At 39.2% G+C, this 17,667-nt stretch overlaps 1 protein-coding gene and 1 long non-coding RNA gene across 4 annotated transcripts in view; one reads left to right on the forward strand and one right to left on the reverse strand.

Moving 5' to 3' along the window:
- helz (helicase with zinc finger) overlaps positions 1 to 13,705 on the forward strand; it is an 86,621-nt gene extending 72,916 nt beyond the window's left edge. For 2 of the 3 annotated variants that reach the window (XM_087242423.1, XM_087242424.1), the window contains 8 exons: positions 3,671 to 3,849; positions 4,952 to 5,153; positions 5,428 to 5,510; positions 7,333 to 7,771; positions 7,988 to 8,216; positions 11,267 to 11,714; positions 11,867 to 12,095; positions 12,165 to 13,705. In XM_087242423.1, coding sequence (XP_087098549.1) covers positions 3,671 to 3,849; positions 4,952 to 5,153; positions 5,428 to 5,510; positions 7,333 to 7,771; positions 7,988 to 8,216; positions 11,267 to 11,714; positions 11,867 to 12,095; positions 12,165 to 12,514 — 2,159 coding nt within the window. In that variant the 3' untranslated portion in view covers positions 12,515 to 13,705. 3 annotated transcript variants of the gene reach the window in all.
- Positions 1 to 17,667, reverse strand: part of LOC147846139 (uncharacterized) — a 281,389-nt gene that overhangs the window by 20,888 nt on the left and 242,834 nt on the right. The gene's annotated exons all lie outside the window — the stretch shown is intronic.

Below are 17,667 nucleotides of genomic sequence, written 5' to 3' on the forward strand. Positions count from 1 at the left end.
AGCAGTTACCTGGAGAATGTGACAGCTGTATTAACCCTTCACGAAGGAAGTATTTCCACAGCCTTTGACCCCAGATTGGAGGCTTTGAGGGTTTTATTGCTGTAATGTGACTGTGCTGTCAGTGTGAATCCAGCTCATTAGATTGTAAAGTGCCTTCCAGAGAAAGAGAGAGTGAGAGAGGGGTGAGATCAGTGAAGTGGATCCATCTTCCTTCCAGACCCACTTTTGGCCCAATCAAAACACAATCCCGCAGATAATGTGTGGCAATAGTGCCAATTCTCTCTCAATTACTGCCTTGGATTGCTGTATGTGTCTGAGCAAATGGCTTGAGGTGTGTGTGCGCATGTGTGCGCAAGCATATCCACGTGCATGTGTGCAAACACGTGCGTGCGTATGAATGTGTGTGCGTGCATATGCGTGTGTGCGTGCGTATGCATGTGTGTGCGTGTGTATGTGCGTGCATTTGTGTGCGTATGCTCGTGCGTGTGTGTGTGCATTTGTATGCCTGCGCAAGTATATGCGTGCGTGCATGCGTTCGTGAGCGTATGCGTGCATTCATATGCTGCTCAAGCATATGCGTGTGCGTGGGTTCGTTTGTGTATGCACGTGCGTTCATATGCAATCGTGTGCAAGCGTATGCATGCGTGCGTGTTCGTGTGCGTATGCGTGCGTTCGTATGCGTGTGCGAATGAGTATGCATGCATGCGTTCGTGTGCGTGCATTCGTGTGCGTATGCATGCGTGCGTCCGTGTGTGGGCGTATGCGTGCATGTGTTTGTGTGCGTTCATGTGCGTATGCGTGCATGCTTTCGTGTGCGTGCGTTCGTGTGTGTATGCGTTCTTGTGCATGCATTTGTGTGCGTATGCATGTGTGCAAGTGTGCGTTCGTATGCATGCGTATGCAAGCATGTGCGTGCGTTCATGTGTGTATGTGCATGCATGCGTGTTCGTTTGCGTGTGCGTGCGTGCGGAAGCATATGCATGTGCATGCGTTCATGTGCGTGCGTTCGTTCGTATGCCCGTGCGTGTGTGTGTGTTTGTATGCACGTGCATGCATGTGCGTGTGTGCGTTCATGTGTGTGTTCGTTTGCATGCGTGCGCAAGCATATGCGTGTGTTCGTGTGTGTATACGCGTGCGTGGGTTCGTACGCGTGCGCAAGCATATGTGTATGCACATGTACTTTCATATGCGTGTGCGCATGTATATGCATATGCGTGTGCCATATGCATATACAAGCATATGTGTGTGCGTGCGATTGTTTATATGCAAGTGCGTGCATGCCCAAGCATATGCGTGTGTATTTGTGTGTGCGTACGTGCATACATGCAGATATTTGAATCTGATTTGCATATAATTTAAGACATGAGATTTTAATTGTGTATTTTAAGCACGTGTCCTGTAATGTTTAAAAGCAAGGCCAGTAGCTGCTCTTTAATGTATTTAACCTCAAAAATAATGAAACTCTGATGCGTTTTCGGCTGGAAGTGGGATGAGCTCAGAATATTTCAGACCTCATTTACATCCAGACCCCATTTGTGAACAGTAATGCCTGCTGTAATGTGTGCGAGACGTGTTCTTGATGGATGTGAGATTAATACGATTCATTTGAGCTTTATTTGCAAACTCATCCAGGAGGAGCACACAATTGAGCTAAAAACTAGCAGTGATGGACAGATGGGGAATCAAGACTTTAATTAAATCTGTAAACGAGGAAGATTTGGAGAAGTTTTATTGGCACAATTGATCAGTCACACGTGTGAAGCTGTTCTTTTTTGCCAAGACATTGGTTTTGAGAGCAGATAAACAAACAAGTGGATGATTAAATTCACTATTTTGCTTGGTAATTAGTAGTAAACAACAGGATAGAAGCTAATTTTGGGTTTGCTCACCCCATTGGCAGAGTATTTAGCTTGTTTAAAGGGAAAACTCACTTAATTTTGGCTCATTATTTCTGAAGACAAGACAATATCTTCTACTTGTCTACAAAATGCTTCTTGATTTAGGAATTTTTAGATATTTGGACTAGAAATAAGACTAAAACTGTGCTGGTTAACTAGATATCATCGCTTTATCTCCCAGCACTACACTTTTCTTGAACATGAGCTCATTTGGTTTGCTTTGGGAGAGTTTTAAAGGGTACCTATTATGAAAAACAGGGTATCTGCGGGGTCCTAAAAAGCCTTTAAAGGTCTTAAATTTACTGAAATGTTGCGTTGTAGGTCTTAAATCATTTTAAACAGGTCTTAATTGTCGTGTGTCTATCGTGCTGATGAATCACCAATGAGCCTTCTCAATAAAACTGTGATCATCTTCCTTATAATAATGTTTGTTTATGAGTTTTCCACAGACTGTTGTGCATAAATTGAGTTTACTATAATTGTTTTCACTATTATTTACTAGATTTTGACACATTTAAACTGTGTGCTTAAGAAATAACTCAATCAAAATAGTTTTGATGATCTAATTTTGGGTTTGGTTCCCCTTTGGCAGAGTATTTAGCTTGTTTAAAGGGAAAACTCATTTAATTCTGACTCATTATTTCTGAAAACAAGACAATATTTTCTGCTTGTCTACAAAATGCTTCTTGATTTAGGAATTTTTAGATATTTGGACTAGAAATAAGACTAAAACTGTGGTGGTTAACTAGACATCATCGCTTTATCTCCCAGCACTACACTTTTCTTGAAAATGAGCTCATTGGGTTTGCTTTGGGAGAGTTTTAAAGGGTACCTATTATGAAAAACAGGTTTTCCGCTGGGTTTTAAAAAGTCTTAAATTTACTGAAATGTTGCGTTGTAGGTCTTAAATCATTTTAAACAGGTCTTAATTGTCGTGTGTCTATCGTGCTGACCAATCACCAATGAGATTTCTCAATAAAACTGTGATCATCTTCCTTATAATAACGTTAGTTCATGAGTTTTCCATAGACTGTTGTGCATAAATTGAGTTTATTACAGTGTTTTTAAACTATTATTTACTAGATTTTGCTTGTTTTGACACATTTAAATTATGTGGTTAAAAAGTAACTCAATTAAAATAGTTTCGATGAGGCAAGTTAAAATCTTTTTCATTGGCCCAACCATGCCATTAGAAAAATCCTGAGCGTTTAGCCTTGTATAAGCTTCATAATGGTCTTAAAGTCTTAAATTTGACTTGCAGAAACCCTGGAGCACTCTATGAATATAACCAGCCTCTAATGGTCAACATTAATGAATTGTATTGTTTATATTCAGGCTTGATGAAAGCAGCCTGTAGAAACACTCTGATTGACATTCTCCCTTTGTATGATGTCATAAGGGGGTAAACCCCACCCACTAATGACCATCTCTCCCTAATTAGCAGAGCACGTTAGTCTTGCTTTTGAATCTGCCATTATGCTGACTCTCAGGCATTTGTAGCCCCGCCCTCTTCTGAAAAGAGCAGTCTTATTTGCATTTAAAGCAACAGCCACCAAAACGCCACAATTAGGATCAAAGCCTACACGGGTCAGTTTCAGAAAGTTATTAAACATTATTCCTGTTCTATTTTGAGCTGAAACTTCACACACACACTACAGAGACATCAGAGAGTTGTTTTATATATTGTAAAAAGGGGTCTAATAGGTCTACATTATGGTATAATAGCACTTTATTCCTTTATGCTCAGTTTTGGTTGATGTTTGTTTCTTCAGTTCAGCCCAATGCTGCGGTGTTGATGGGAAACCCAATCCAGGCCTTTACTCCACCAGGAGCAGGAGCTCCAGCCTCTGGAAAATCACCGAGTCCCGTTCAGAGACTCGACCCTGGGGCCAGCATCCTTTACGTGCCTGCAGTCTATGGAGGAAATATGGTGATGCCCATGCCTCTTCCGGTACCACAATTGGTTAATTTTTTTACTTTTATGTATTATGTTTGTGTACGGTGTATATTTATTATGCATATATGATTGCACACATGCATATATATATTTATTTATTTTTATATTTTTTTGTTTTACTTATTGTTTATTTTTTTATTTATTATTTAATTTTATTATTTTATTATCAGTTTATATATTTATTTTATTATTTCTTTATATATTCATTTGTATTATTTATATTATCGTATTTATTTATTATTATTTTGTAATCATTTTACTTTTATTGTAGTTTGTTATTTTTATTATTTATTAATTGATTTTTATTTGTGTTAACTTAATATTTATTTATTTATATTCTTTATTTAAAAATATGTTTTATATATAATTTAATATATTTAATACTTTTATTTATTTATTATATAAATGCACACATGCATGTATATATTTGTTTATTTTTATCTATTTTTCTTTTACTTGTTAATTATTTTTTATTTAGTCATTTTATATTAATTTATTTTATTATTTATATATTTATTTAATTGTATTTGTTTATTTTTTTATATTTTTTACTTTTATGAAATGCGCATGTATTTATTATGCATATATAGATACACACGTGCATGTATAAATTTGTTTATTTTTATTATTAATTTAATTGTATTTATTATGTATATTTGTTTAATGTATTATTTGTTATTTATTTTATTGTATTTATATTTTTTATTCCATTTATTTTGTATTTTTTAATTTTATGTAATGTGTGTGTACTGTGTATATTTATATTCACATGCATGCATATATTAATTATTTTTTATTATTTATTTAATTTATTTATTTTTATTTAATTATTTTTAGATTAGTAACTTTAGATTAGTTATTTTTGTTATTTATTTTTATTATTAATTTAATTTATATTTATTTCTACTTTATTTTTATATGTATTTAGTTCATTATTTTTATTTATTGTTATATATATATTTTCATCACTTCATTCAGTGTTATTTTATATTTTCATCCATGTTGATCATGCCGTGAAATAGCCATAAGTTGCAGATGTGTCAATAAACAAACAAACAAACGTTACACCAGTATGACCCAACTCTCCTTTTTCCAGTTGCCCTGGGCCGGTTATCAGAGCCGTTTTCCGATGGATCCTCGCATTATGAGCCACCAGGCGGCCATGTACAACCTGAACCTGCGTCCTGCAGCCAGTCGCACCTCTCCAGTGCTGTACGGGTTCAGTCACGCGTCTCCTTTAGGCCTCAACCAGCAGCAAAATACAGAGAAAGAGCTGCTTCAGGAGCCCAGCGGGAACGGTAACACTTTAAACCAGCTCACTGCTGCAGTATTGTAGCACAATTCATGCATATTAGGCCCTGTTTGGTTTGTGAATAGTGTCAATATGACAGAATTTGCATTGTTAAGTGATCTATTCATTGCTAATTTGATGATTAATGCTAATATCTGAAGACAAGCACTGTTAATGAGAGCCAAACCCATAATATTTATTTTGAATGCTCAGTTTTGCAGCCATTGGTGATTCTCTGCATTGCATCTGATGTGTTTTGCTGGTATATTATCATTCTTTAGGGAAAATGGACATTAATGGGAAAGCTGAGCACTGTCGACTGCTGACCCCTGAGAGAAAAGCCCCTGAACTGAAGGAAAAACAGGTACAATTCATCTACATATACTTTAAAAATCTAAAACTAGTCGCACTTTACGATAAGGTTTCATTAGTTAATGTTAGTTCAATTATTTACTAACGTGAACTAATTATGGACGATGCGTGTTAATCATACTTGAACATTTACTAATGCATTATTGAGAGCCAATTTCAAGTTTGTTTACATCAGTGAGTTAACAAACTAACAATGAACAACTGTATTCCCATTAAATAAGCTTAACTAACACGAACGAATCCTGTAGGAAATGTGTTGTTCATTGTTAGTTCATGTTAGGAATAATTAGTTAAAATGAAAGGAGTTTTTCAATAAAACAAGCTAAATAATCATCATAATAATCGATAAACTTGCATTAAAGCTAAAACAGGTTTATTCTGCTTACCCCATTGGCAGATTATCAATCAATTAATCAGGCCTTTATTTGTCACGTACACTTCCGTATAGTAAAATTACGTAATACACTTCCGTATAGTAAAATTACGTAATACACTTCTGTGTAGTAAAATTAGGCAATACACTTCAGATAGGAAAATTACGTAATACACTTCCGATAGTAAAATTACGTAATACACTTTCGTATAGTAAAATTACGTAATACACTTCCGTATTGTAAAATTACGTAATACACTTCCGTATTGTAAAATTACGTAATACACTTCCTTATAGTAAAATTACGTAAAACGCTTCCGATAGTAAAATTACGTAGTACACTTCCGTATAGTAAAATTACGTAATACACTTGCGTATAGTAAAATTACGTAATACACTTCCTTATAGTAAAGTTACGTAATACACTTCCTTATAGTAAAATTACGTAATACTCTTCCGTATAGTAAAATTACGTAATACACTTCCGATAGTAAAATTACGTAATACACTTTCGTATAGTAAAATTACGTAATACACTTCCGATAGTAAAATTACGTAATACACTTTCGTATAGTAAAATTACGTAATACACTTCCGATAGTAAAATTACGTAATACACTTCCGATAATAAAATTACATAATACACTTCCGATAGTAAAATTACGGGTATTTTTCATGCAATGTTTGATGCCGCACGGTTGTCGAGCGTCGCGTACACTGTTAATCCACACTTGACTCTGCGCTCTCACAGAGAGAAAATTAAAACGAAACTTAACTGCAGCAAACTATAAAAGCAACACTTCACGCTTGTTTTGCCAACACAACATGGCGTCTCTGTCGTCTAAACACGGTGACAGTAATGAATATTAATGAAGTTGCACAATAGAGCGCGCTGATTGGTTTGAACCAAGCCTTACTCATGCATTAATGCATCACACTGTAAGACGTAATAAGACACACTCTGGCACAGACGTCCAGTCTGCACGCTGGAATACACGCTATTATGTCATGACCGTGACGCAGCTTCAAAAATTCGTTTCAAACAGGAAGTACGAATTTGCTTGAAATAGCGCAAAAACAATCAATTTACACTTTTTAGTGAGATATAGGCGTCCTAATAGTGTTTTTAGCAGTGTGGGACACATATACGACTGTCAACAGCTCAAACAAATGTGTTTTGGTGTTTCGTGACCCTTTAATGCTTTTGCACCATGAGCTTCAGACTTTGCACCTAGATCTATCTAGTAAGGACTGTACCACCATCTCCTTATTTCCCAGGGGGATCCAGAAGCAGTCCAAAACAAAGTCCAAATCCCAGTTTTGCTTTCAGAAATGAGTCAAAATGAAGTGAACAGGACTAAATTATAGTTTCTCTCATCCATTTCATGTTCAAAAACTCCCCCCAATGTGGTAAAGACTGTACCATCTGCTTATTTCGCAGGGGGATCTAGAATCAGTCCAAAACAAGAGTCCGGAGCCCCAGTCCAACATGGGCTTCCCTGCGAACCGCCTCATACGCAAAGACCCCCAGAGAGCCCTTAATTTCCACATGGCACCCCCACATCCCGCATTCCCCTCTCATCATGGGACCAGCCAGTTCCCGCAGCAGTACGGCCTATCCCGACCCCCTCTCCGCATGCAGACGCCCATGCACCCTCAGGCCTCCTCCTTTCCTCCGTCGTTCTACAGCGGGCCGCCGATGGGACCCCGTGGGCTGCAGTCTCCGGTGCTGGAGGGCGGTGAGGACCCGATGGGGGCCGGGATGTCTGAGGATCTGAAGGGTGTGGTCCGGGGTCTGCCTGCACAGATGCACCAGCAGCCGCTCCGGCTCAACAGCTTCGGGGAAGAGAGCTTGGACTCGCTGTTGGGCGACACTTTAGGTTTGTGTGTGTATATAGATTCTTTCCTTAGTCATTGATAACAATGAACGCTGAAAGTCATCCTAATTGGTGAACTTGGAGCGCAGTACGCCTCCTCCCGGGCCTCCTTTTAATTTTGTTAGGAAAAAATGTCATGTTTAAGGGAAAGTTCACCCAAAAATGAAAAGTCTGATGGTGAACAGATTTTGTTGTCTTCTGTGTTGTTTTGTGTGTCAGATGGTCAGGCGTCGTCAGGAATGGATGCTCTTCAGCATCAGCAGCAGGCTCGTGTGGGTCAGTGGGGGGAACACACACCCTTCCTGCCGGCCGGTGTCGCCCCCTTCCCTCTGCCACAGCAGTTGGCTCATCTGGCACAACCTGGACTGCGCATCCCTCCGCAGATCCTGAGAGCCGGATGGGGCCTGGGGCCAGCAGCAGACGAGGAGCCCAGACCCACCATACCCAGGTCTGAACATGTAGAGTCAAAGTCAAAATTATTTGCCCCCCTGTGAATTTTACCCTCCTATTGTATTGATATTAACAGTTCATTAGCACTTATAAGCCACGATCTTATTCTACATCCCTAATCCTTCCCAATACCTAAACCCAACTACTACATTAATAACCTTTAATAAGCAGCTAATTAGTTGCTTAAGCTAAAGGTCTGAGTTAATAGTTTGTTAATAGATGGAATTGTTCATTAATATAGTGACTGTAATATGTTTGGATGATAACTGCGATGAGCTACAGGGCCCCTAAAAGAAAATGATGTATTTAATGGGGATAAAGTACATCCCGTAGGTTGTTATTGCAGAATGAAGCCTGACAGGTTTATTGAACACCCGATGTGAAACGAGGAAATGTTATATAATTTATATAAGACCTCCTGGATGTACCAGATCCTGGTTATTACAATAGTTGATAAACGGCTCAGAACACATTTGTGTATAATTTTAATATTTTATGGCAGGTAGCTCAGTAATAAGTGGGATAAAGTACATCTAGGAGGTTGTTTTCTCAATAAACCCTTCGGTCTTATACAACAGTGCTCCGTTTTGTGTCGGGCTGCTGATTTACCTGTCAGGATTTATTCTGTGATAACAACCTTCGATAAGACAAAACGTTAAATACTTTAATTAACTGCAAAGCTGACTGAAATGAAAACAGCTGATGGAGTATACACTAACCTGCGCATTATTCAGACACTAGATGGAGACAAACAGCCAAAAACGCAACAGAAACTAAAACAGCTGATGGAGTATACACTAACCTGCGCATTATTCAGACACTAGATGGAGACAAACAGTCAAAAACACAACAGAAACTAAAACAGCTGATGGAGTATACACTAACCTGTGCATTATTCAGACACTAGATGGAGACAAACAGCCAAAAACACAACAGAAACTAAAACAGCTGATGGAGTATACACTAACCTGCGCATTATTTAGACACTAGATGGAGACAAACAGACAAAAACACAACAGAAACTAAAACAGCTGATGGAGTATACACTAACCTGCGCATTATTTAGACACTAGATGGAGACAAACAGACAAAAACACAACAGAAACTAAAACAGCTGATGGATTATACACTAACCTGCACATTATTCAGACACTAGATGGAGACAAACAGTCAAAAACACAACAGAAACTAAAACAGCTGATGGAGTATACACTAACCTGCGCATTATTCAGACACTAGATGAAGACAAACAGTCAAAAACACAACAGAAACTAAAACAGCTGATGGAGTATACACTAACCTGCGCATTATTCAGACACTAGATGGAGACAAACAGTCAAAAACACAACAGTAACTAAAACAGCTGATGGAGTATACACTAACCTGCACATTATTCAGACACTAGATGGAGACAAACAGCCAAAAACACAACAGAAACTAAAACAGCTGATGGAGTATACACTAACCTGTGCATTATTCAGACACTAGATGGAGACAAACAGCCAAAAACACAACAGAAACTAAAACAGCTGATGGAGTATACACTAACCTGCGCGTTATTCAGACACTAGATGGAGACAAACAGCCAAAAACACAACAGAAACTAAAACAGCTGATGGAGTATACACTAACCTGCGCATTATTCAGACACTAGATGGAGACAAACAGCCAAAAACACAACAGAAACTAAAACAGCTGATGGAGTATACACTAACCTGCACATTATTCAGACACTAGATGGAGACAAACAGCCAAAAACACAACAGAAACTAAAACAGCTGATGGAGTATACACTAACCTGCGCGTTATTCAGACACTAGATGGAGACAAACAGCCAAAAACACAACAGAAACTAAAACAGCTGATGGAGTATACACTAACCTGCGCATTATTCAGACACTAGATGGAGACAAACAGCCAAAAACACAACAGAAACTAAAACAGCTGATCGAGTATACACTAACCTGCGCATTATTCAGACACTAGATGGAGACAAACAGTCAAAAACACAACAGTAACTAAAACAGCTGATGGAGTATACACTAACCTGCGCATTATTCAGACACTAGATGGAGACAAACAGCCAAAAACACAACAGAGACTAAAACAGCTGATGGAGTATACACTAACCTGCGCATTATTCAGACACTAGATGGAGACAAACAGCCAAAAACACAACAGAAACTAAAACAGCTGATGGAGTATACACTAACCTGCGCATTATTCAGACACTAGATGGAGACAAACAGTCAAAAACACAACAGAAACTAAAACAGCTGATGGAGTATACACTAACCTGCGCATTATTCAGACACTAGATGGAGACAAACAGTCAAAAACACAACAGTAACTAAAACAGCTGATGGAGTATACACTAACCTGCACATTATTCAGACACTAGATGGAGACAAACAGCCAAAAACACAACAGAAACTAAAACAGCTGATGGAGTATACACTAACCTGTGCGTTATTCAGACACTAGATGGAGACAAACAGCCAAAAACACAACAGAAACTAAAACAGCTGATGGAGTATACACTAACCTGCGCGTTATTCAGACACTAGATGGAGACAAACAGCCAAAAACACAACAGAAACTAAAACAGCTGATGGAGTATACACTAACCTGCGCATTATTCAGACACTAGATGGAGACAAACAGCCAAAAACACAACAGAAACTAAAACAGCTGATCGAGTATACACTAACCTGCGCATTATTCAGACACTAGATGGAGACAAACAGTCAAAAACACAACAGAAACTAAAACAGCTGATGGAGTATACACTAACCTGCGCATTATTCAGACACTAGATGGAGACAAACAGCCAAAAACACAACAGAAACTAAAACAGCTGATGGAGTATACACTAACCTGTGCATTATTCAGACACTAGATGACGCCAAACAGTCAAAAAAACAAAGCTGGCAGAAACTAAAACAGCTGATGGAGTATACACTTAACCTGCGACAATTCTGTGATGATAACCTCCTGGATGTACTGTTGCACATGATGTAATGTTCTGCTCCTCCATCTGAATAACAGGTATCCGGGTCTGCTCCGTGAGATGCTCCCGCAGGATCAGCAATATGAGCAGCGGGACCCTGCAGAAATGCCTCCTCCTCAGTCTCGTCTCCTTCAGTACCGTCAGCAGATCCAGCCCCGGAGCCCTGGAGACCTGCCGTCCCCCTCATCCTCAGCCCCAAACCACAACTTCCCGGCCCCAGCCCAGCCCTCGTACCCCGACACCAGCCGAGAGCCGCCTGTGGGCTTCAGTCAGGCCCCGTTCCCGCCGGATCACAGCGCGGGGCCACTTCCAGTCAAGTACCTGCTCCAGGAGGCCCACTGGCCCCATCCCGGACACATGCTGGGCCACGGGTTGCCCTTCGGCCTACAGGCGATGGCACAGCGGCAGGATCCAGGGCCGCTGCAGCACCAGCAGCAGAAACAGCAGCTCCAGGCCCCGCAGAGCTCCCTGCACAGCCTAGATGAGGTGAGCGCACCAGTGGTTTACTACGGTTTTACATTCACTTGTCCTGAATCGGTAAACCTGAAGTCACCACTTGAAGAGTAGATAAAAAAGGCAGAATGAGTGTGTGTGTGTGTGTGTTTGATTGCATTATTTCCTCTCTGTCTCTGTGTCAGTATGAACCACGTGGCCCGGGGCGGCCCCTCTACCAGCGCAGGATCTCCTCCAGCTCCCCTCAGCCGTATCCGGACAGCCTGGAGCCCCAGGACCAGCCGGTGCCCTCCTACAGATACCCCTCAGCAGACCTGTGGCTGGGTGGCCCCGGTCCTGTCCCGGGTCCCGCTCCCATTCACAACATTCCATGCAATGGAGCCAGTCACATCGGCCCCCACCGCGAGATTTTAGGTATGCCGCAGTCCTGTGAGCATTAATTCCGCACATTTGCACATTGTAACGTACTCTATTGTTCCTCAGTTTCAAAGGCGATGAGTGAAGAACAGATGAAGGCAGAGTGTCTCCAGCCTCCTCCTCCGCCGCCTCCTCATCCGGCCAGCGCAGCGTCTCTCCAGCATCACGGACAGTTCCCACCGCTTCTGCCCAGCAAGCAGACGCCGCCAGACCCCGGCGGAGGAGGAAACACCAGCCCTGCGGGACACCCCAAACCCCCCACCATGTCCTACGCCAGTGCCCTGCGCGCGCCGCCCAAACCACGGCCGATGCTGCCCGAGCAGAGCAAGAAGAACAGCGACCCCATCTCGCTCTTACAGGAGCTTAGCATAGGCAGTTCAAACAGTAGCAATGGCTATTACACCTATTTTAAATAAGTCCATATCTATATGAACTATATACACCCGTTTAAAAACGAATAGGATATTCATTTTAAAAAAAACAAACACAAAAAATGTTGGAGAAAAAAAATAGAATATCGATTTTTAAAAAAGAAAACTGTTGGAAAAAAATATATATAATAAAATTTGAAGAAAAAAAACTTTTTTTTTTTTTTTAATAAAATAAAAAAACTAAATTTGAATAAAATGGGAAAAAAAATGTTGGGAATAAAAATCAAATAAAATTTGTAAAAAAAAGAAAAAAAAAAGTTAATAAAATTTGAAGGAAAAAAACGAAAAAATAAAATAACGATTTTAAAAAGAAACCGTTGAAAAAAATTCGAATAATTTTGAAAAAAAAAAACGTTGGAAAATTTTTTTTAATAACAATTTGAAAAATAAAAAACGGAAAAAAAATTTGAATAAAATTTGAAATAAAACATTGAAAAAAAATATTAATTTGAAATAAAAATGTTAGAAAAATTTAGAAAAAAAACAACGTTGAAAATAAAGAATAACAATTTAAAAAAAACTGAAAAAAATTAAATAAAATAAAAAAATGAAAAAAATAGAATAAGGATTTAAAAAAACGTTACAAAAAACGTCTTTTGATTTTGTGGAATAGTTAGACTTTTTTGCGTTTTATTATTTTTTACTTGCTTTAGTACTCTAGTTGGTTCTTTTACAGTTTGGCATCTGTGATTTTACAAAAAAACGAATCAGCATATAAATATATATATATAAATAAATGAATAAATATATATCATGAGACACCAAAACATTTGGGGGAAAACAAACACACACACACACACACACACACACACACACACATTTATGAAATAAAGAAAAAAAAAAAGATTTTTTTAAAAACACCACCATGATTGGGTTGACCACTCAGCTGCCTGTCTGTTTTGTAATTATTATTAATATTATTATTAAATGTCCCGCTCTTTTTGCATCCACGATTCAGAAGTTAGAAAATAAACTCGTTGAAGTGATTTTTTTTTTCCTTTCCCAGCTGGCATTTTTTAATGATGTTCAGTTTCTTGGTGTGTTTTTTTCTCGTGCTCGCAGCTGAGTGGTCAGTCGACTTGGATTAAAAAACTAAAAATATTATAAAAAGTTGTATAGCTGTAGACAAGACTTTTCTCAAACTTGTACATATGAATAAATGAATACATGAGATGACCGTTTGTGTGCTGCCTTCTTTTACTGATACATCCACATTCATGCATTCACTTTCAACTTTTATTGTCATGCTTAGTGTTTGGCCGGCGGCGTGCAGGAATTACTAAGCCACATTAGATGCTGTTTCAAAGTGAATATTTAGAGTAGCGGTGAACAATATAGGGAGCACGTCACAGGCCGTCGTTGTTCAGAATTGACCCAATGTGAATATAACACCTTCAGCAAGTAAAGCAGGCTAGGCCGAATAGCGCTATTTACTGATGTTTTGTTGTTAAATTAAATATAAATCTACATTATTGATGCTGTATAAAGGCCCTTATAAATCTGAAAAAAGTCACATCAATCTTTCACCAGGAGATTTCAGTTGCTGAACAACACTTCTGTGCATGTAAAGGCAGGGCCAGCGCGTTTATAGAGGCGACCTAGGCAGCTGCCTAGGGCGGCAGAATAGAGAGGGCGGCGGAGACACTACCCCAGACACCACCCTCACCTCTCGCTCCCTCAGTTATATCCGCGACTAATAGAGTGGGTGGTGTTCGCGACACTACTCTAACCACCCGCGCCCTCAGTTCGCATCTAGGGCGGCAGGATAGAGAGAGCGGCGTCCGCGACACTATCCTCACCACCTGCGCCCTCAGTTAAATCCGCGACTAATAGAGAGGGCGGTGTCAGAGACACTACCCTCACCACCCGCGCCCTTAGTCATATCCGCGTCTAGGGCGATAGAATAGAGAGGGTTGAGGGCGGAGTGACCGTCTTTTGCCTAATAAGGAAGTTCAGCTTGCACCAGCCCTGTATACAGGGTTTCTACAGGTTACATCAAATCAAATTTAAGACCTTTTTAAGACCTTATCAAGACCATAATGAATGAAATTTCAGATGCGCACTAGGCTAAACGGTGAAGATTTTTTTAATGTTCAAAATAAAACTGTAAAAAGCACAATAAATAAATGACTCGCCTCAGTTCCTTCCAGAGTTTCCCGCCACAGGAAGTGACATCACTTGTGGAGCAGTAAGTTGCATGCTTTTTCTATCAGTGCTTTACAGATTGCTCTGCCTTTGATAACAGAGTTGAGCAGAACGTTGACACACACACACACACACACACAGTGTTTTTTTTTTTTATTATTTTAAATAATTAAAGTTAATAAACAGACTTTCTGTATTGTTTGTAGAGTTATAAATTTGACAATTTATAATAATTGAAGCTGAATGTAAGAATTAATCCTGGGTCTCAAAACACCACATTAAACCTTGGGTTACCATTCATAATGATGAAAACAAGGCAATTCCCTGCTGAAGCTTAAACCAAGCTTGTCAGCTGGTTTTAGCTGGTTAACCAGGCTGGTTTTAGAGGGATTTTGGCCATTTCCAGGCTGGTTTCCAGCCCTTTGCTGGTCAAGCTAGAAAATAAAAAACAAGCATGACCAGCCTGGTTTAAGCTGGACTCCCAGCCTGACCAGCTAAAACCAGGATTGGAAATGGCCAAAATCCTTGTAATCCAGGCTAGTCGATCAGCTAAAACCAGCCAACCAGTCTAGGCTGGTTTAAGCTTTTTTTCAGTAAGGTTTTAATAAAATAACAACTTAATCCTCATAAAAAGTTGTTATCATGTGTTTTCATGCACTGATGTTCAATACATAAACCCTAGAAAAATGTCCTGATATATTTGAGGTGTCATGTTTGGATGAAGATACAGAAGAAATGCTCAAATATCTAAAAAATTCTTAAATCAATTAAGTATTTTCTGAGAGTATTGAGATGACACTTTTGCTTGACTAGAAAATGCTTCTTCATTTAAGAATTTTTAGATGTTCGGACTAGAAATAAGAGGGAAAAACTGAGCTATAAAATCATTGCAGTGTACCTAACGTTACGAACATCAGTCGGCCATTTTGGAGCAGAATGTAAACAAATGTTGCGTCCTGAGCGGAACGACACTGGTAATTTACCTGATTATTAATTTTGTAAATTGTCGATTATTCTCATGTTTGGGGCCATAGTAATCGGTCGGACACACACACACACACACACACACACACACAAAAAACAGAACTAACGTTACTGCCGAAAATTATGAGGCAGAAGGGAAAGCTGTACTGAATGTATGAAGAAATTAATATCTGGAAATGTTTTCTTACAGCAGTTTGATTCCATCAGTTAGCTATGGATAATCTCGTCCCTGTACTTGATGTTATGGGATGCATATTTTCAGCTTCCTCCCTGCTGAAAAATCCAGCTTAAACCAGCCTAGGCTGGTTTTAGCTGGTTGAGACCAGCCTGGTTTTAGAGGGGTTTTGGCCATTTCCAGGCTGGTTTCAAGCCATTTCCAGCCTGGTCTTAGCTGGTACGGCTGGAAAATGACCAGCTAAAACCAGCTTGACCAGCCTGGTTTAAGCTGGACATAGCTGGTTTTTGTTGGGCTCCCAGTCTGGCTAGGCTGGTCCAGCTGGTTTTAGCTGGTCATCTCCCAGCCTGACCACCTAAGACCAGGCTGGAAATGGCTGGAAACCAGCCTGGAAATAGCCAAAAACCCATCTAAAAACAGCCTGGCTGTTTTTTTCAGTAGGGATAGACACACAAAAAGCGTTTATAGACACAAAGAACGTTTAACTGTGTACACATATATTATGCATGTACACAGTAGTCCATATTCTGAGTGTTTTGTGAGATGTTTTTTTCTATTATATTACTATAAAACAGTCGTGTTTTCCCGGTATTTCCATTGGCTTTCATTGTGCACTCACGCGTTTATCCACAAACATGGCCCACCGTGACGTCGATTCCCAAACTCTCCAACCATTTTTTCTTGGCGTAAACGAGAAAATACTCTTTGATAACAAAACCTTTTGCAGATATACATATTTAAAATACCTTTTCCTGCTGGAATCTGAGACACATTTCATATAAAAATGAAAAATCATAATAAATAACGCTCATGCAAGCAGGGAATCAAGGTTTGGTATTGTGTCCTAATACAAGCTATTGAATTAGAAAAAAGGACAAAACCACAAATATATATGTCATTATTTAAACAGTCTTTCTTGAGGCTTATCGCTAAAAATCGTCTCACTTAAACACTGTAAATTCATCTTAAAAGTGGTTAATTCTCCCTAAAGTTTACTTAAAAGTCACCATGAAATATGTATTCCCTGCTGAAAAATCCAGCTTAAACCAGCTTAGGCTGGTTGGCTGGTTTTGGCTGGTCAACCAGGCTGGTTTTAGAGGGGTTTTGGCCACTTCCAGGCTGGTTTCCAGCCATTTCGAGCCTGGTCTTAGCTGTTTGGGCTGGGAGATGACCAGCCAAAACCAGCTTGACCAGCCTAGCAGGCTGGGAGCCCAGCCAAAACCAGCTATGTGCAGCTTAAACCAGGCTGGTCAAGCTGGTTTTAGCTGGATTTAGCTGGTGATTTTCCAGCCTGACTTAAGCTGGATTTTTTAGCAGGGTTAGGATTATAGGATATCTCACAGTTCCAATAATTGTTTCCCCGATATTTTTGTTTATTCCTAACAACCTTGCTTTGAGTTAACCTTGTGATTTTAACGTGCTTGCAAAAAAAGAAAATGCATAATTTTGAATTGCAATTACATAATAATTATCAAAAAACTGCATCGTTTATTGTTGCCGAAACAAGCTTGTTTAAAACAACCTCCATTTCATGCCGACTTTAAAGGGTGAAGTTATACAGCAAATATCCATCGCTCATCCAGAATACTTTTACATTCCTTTATCTTCACATTGGTACTGTTAGGGTAGAAATAACTGTACACAATAGACTGTACACACTATAAACAAGTCCCTAAATATACATTCTAAGCTGTCATCTATTGCATATAAGCATGAACACATGTTTACTCAATACTATAAAATATACAAAAAGTCATATTAAATAATTCATACAGACATTAAAAGAGTAGTTTAGCCAGAAATTAAATTTACTCACAATCCTCAATCCTTTTGT

The sequence above is a fragment of the Danio rerio genome, chromosome 3 (assembly GCF_052040795.2).
Source record: "Danio rerio strain M-AB ecotype USA chromosome 3, GRCz13ab, whole genome shotgun sequence".
NCBI classification, from domain to species: domain Eukaryota; kingdom Metazoa; phylum Chordata; class Actinopteri; order Cypriniformes; family Danionidae; genus Danio; species Danio rerio.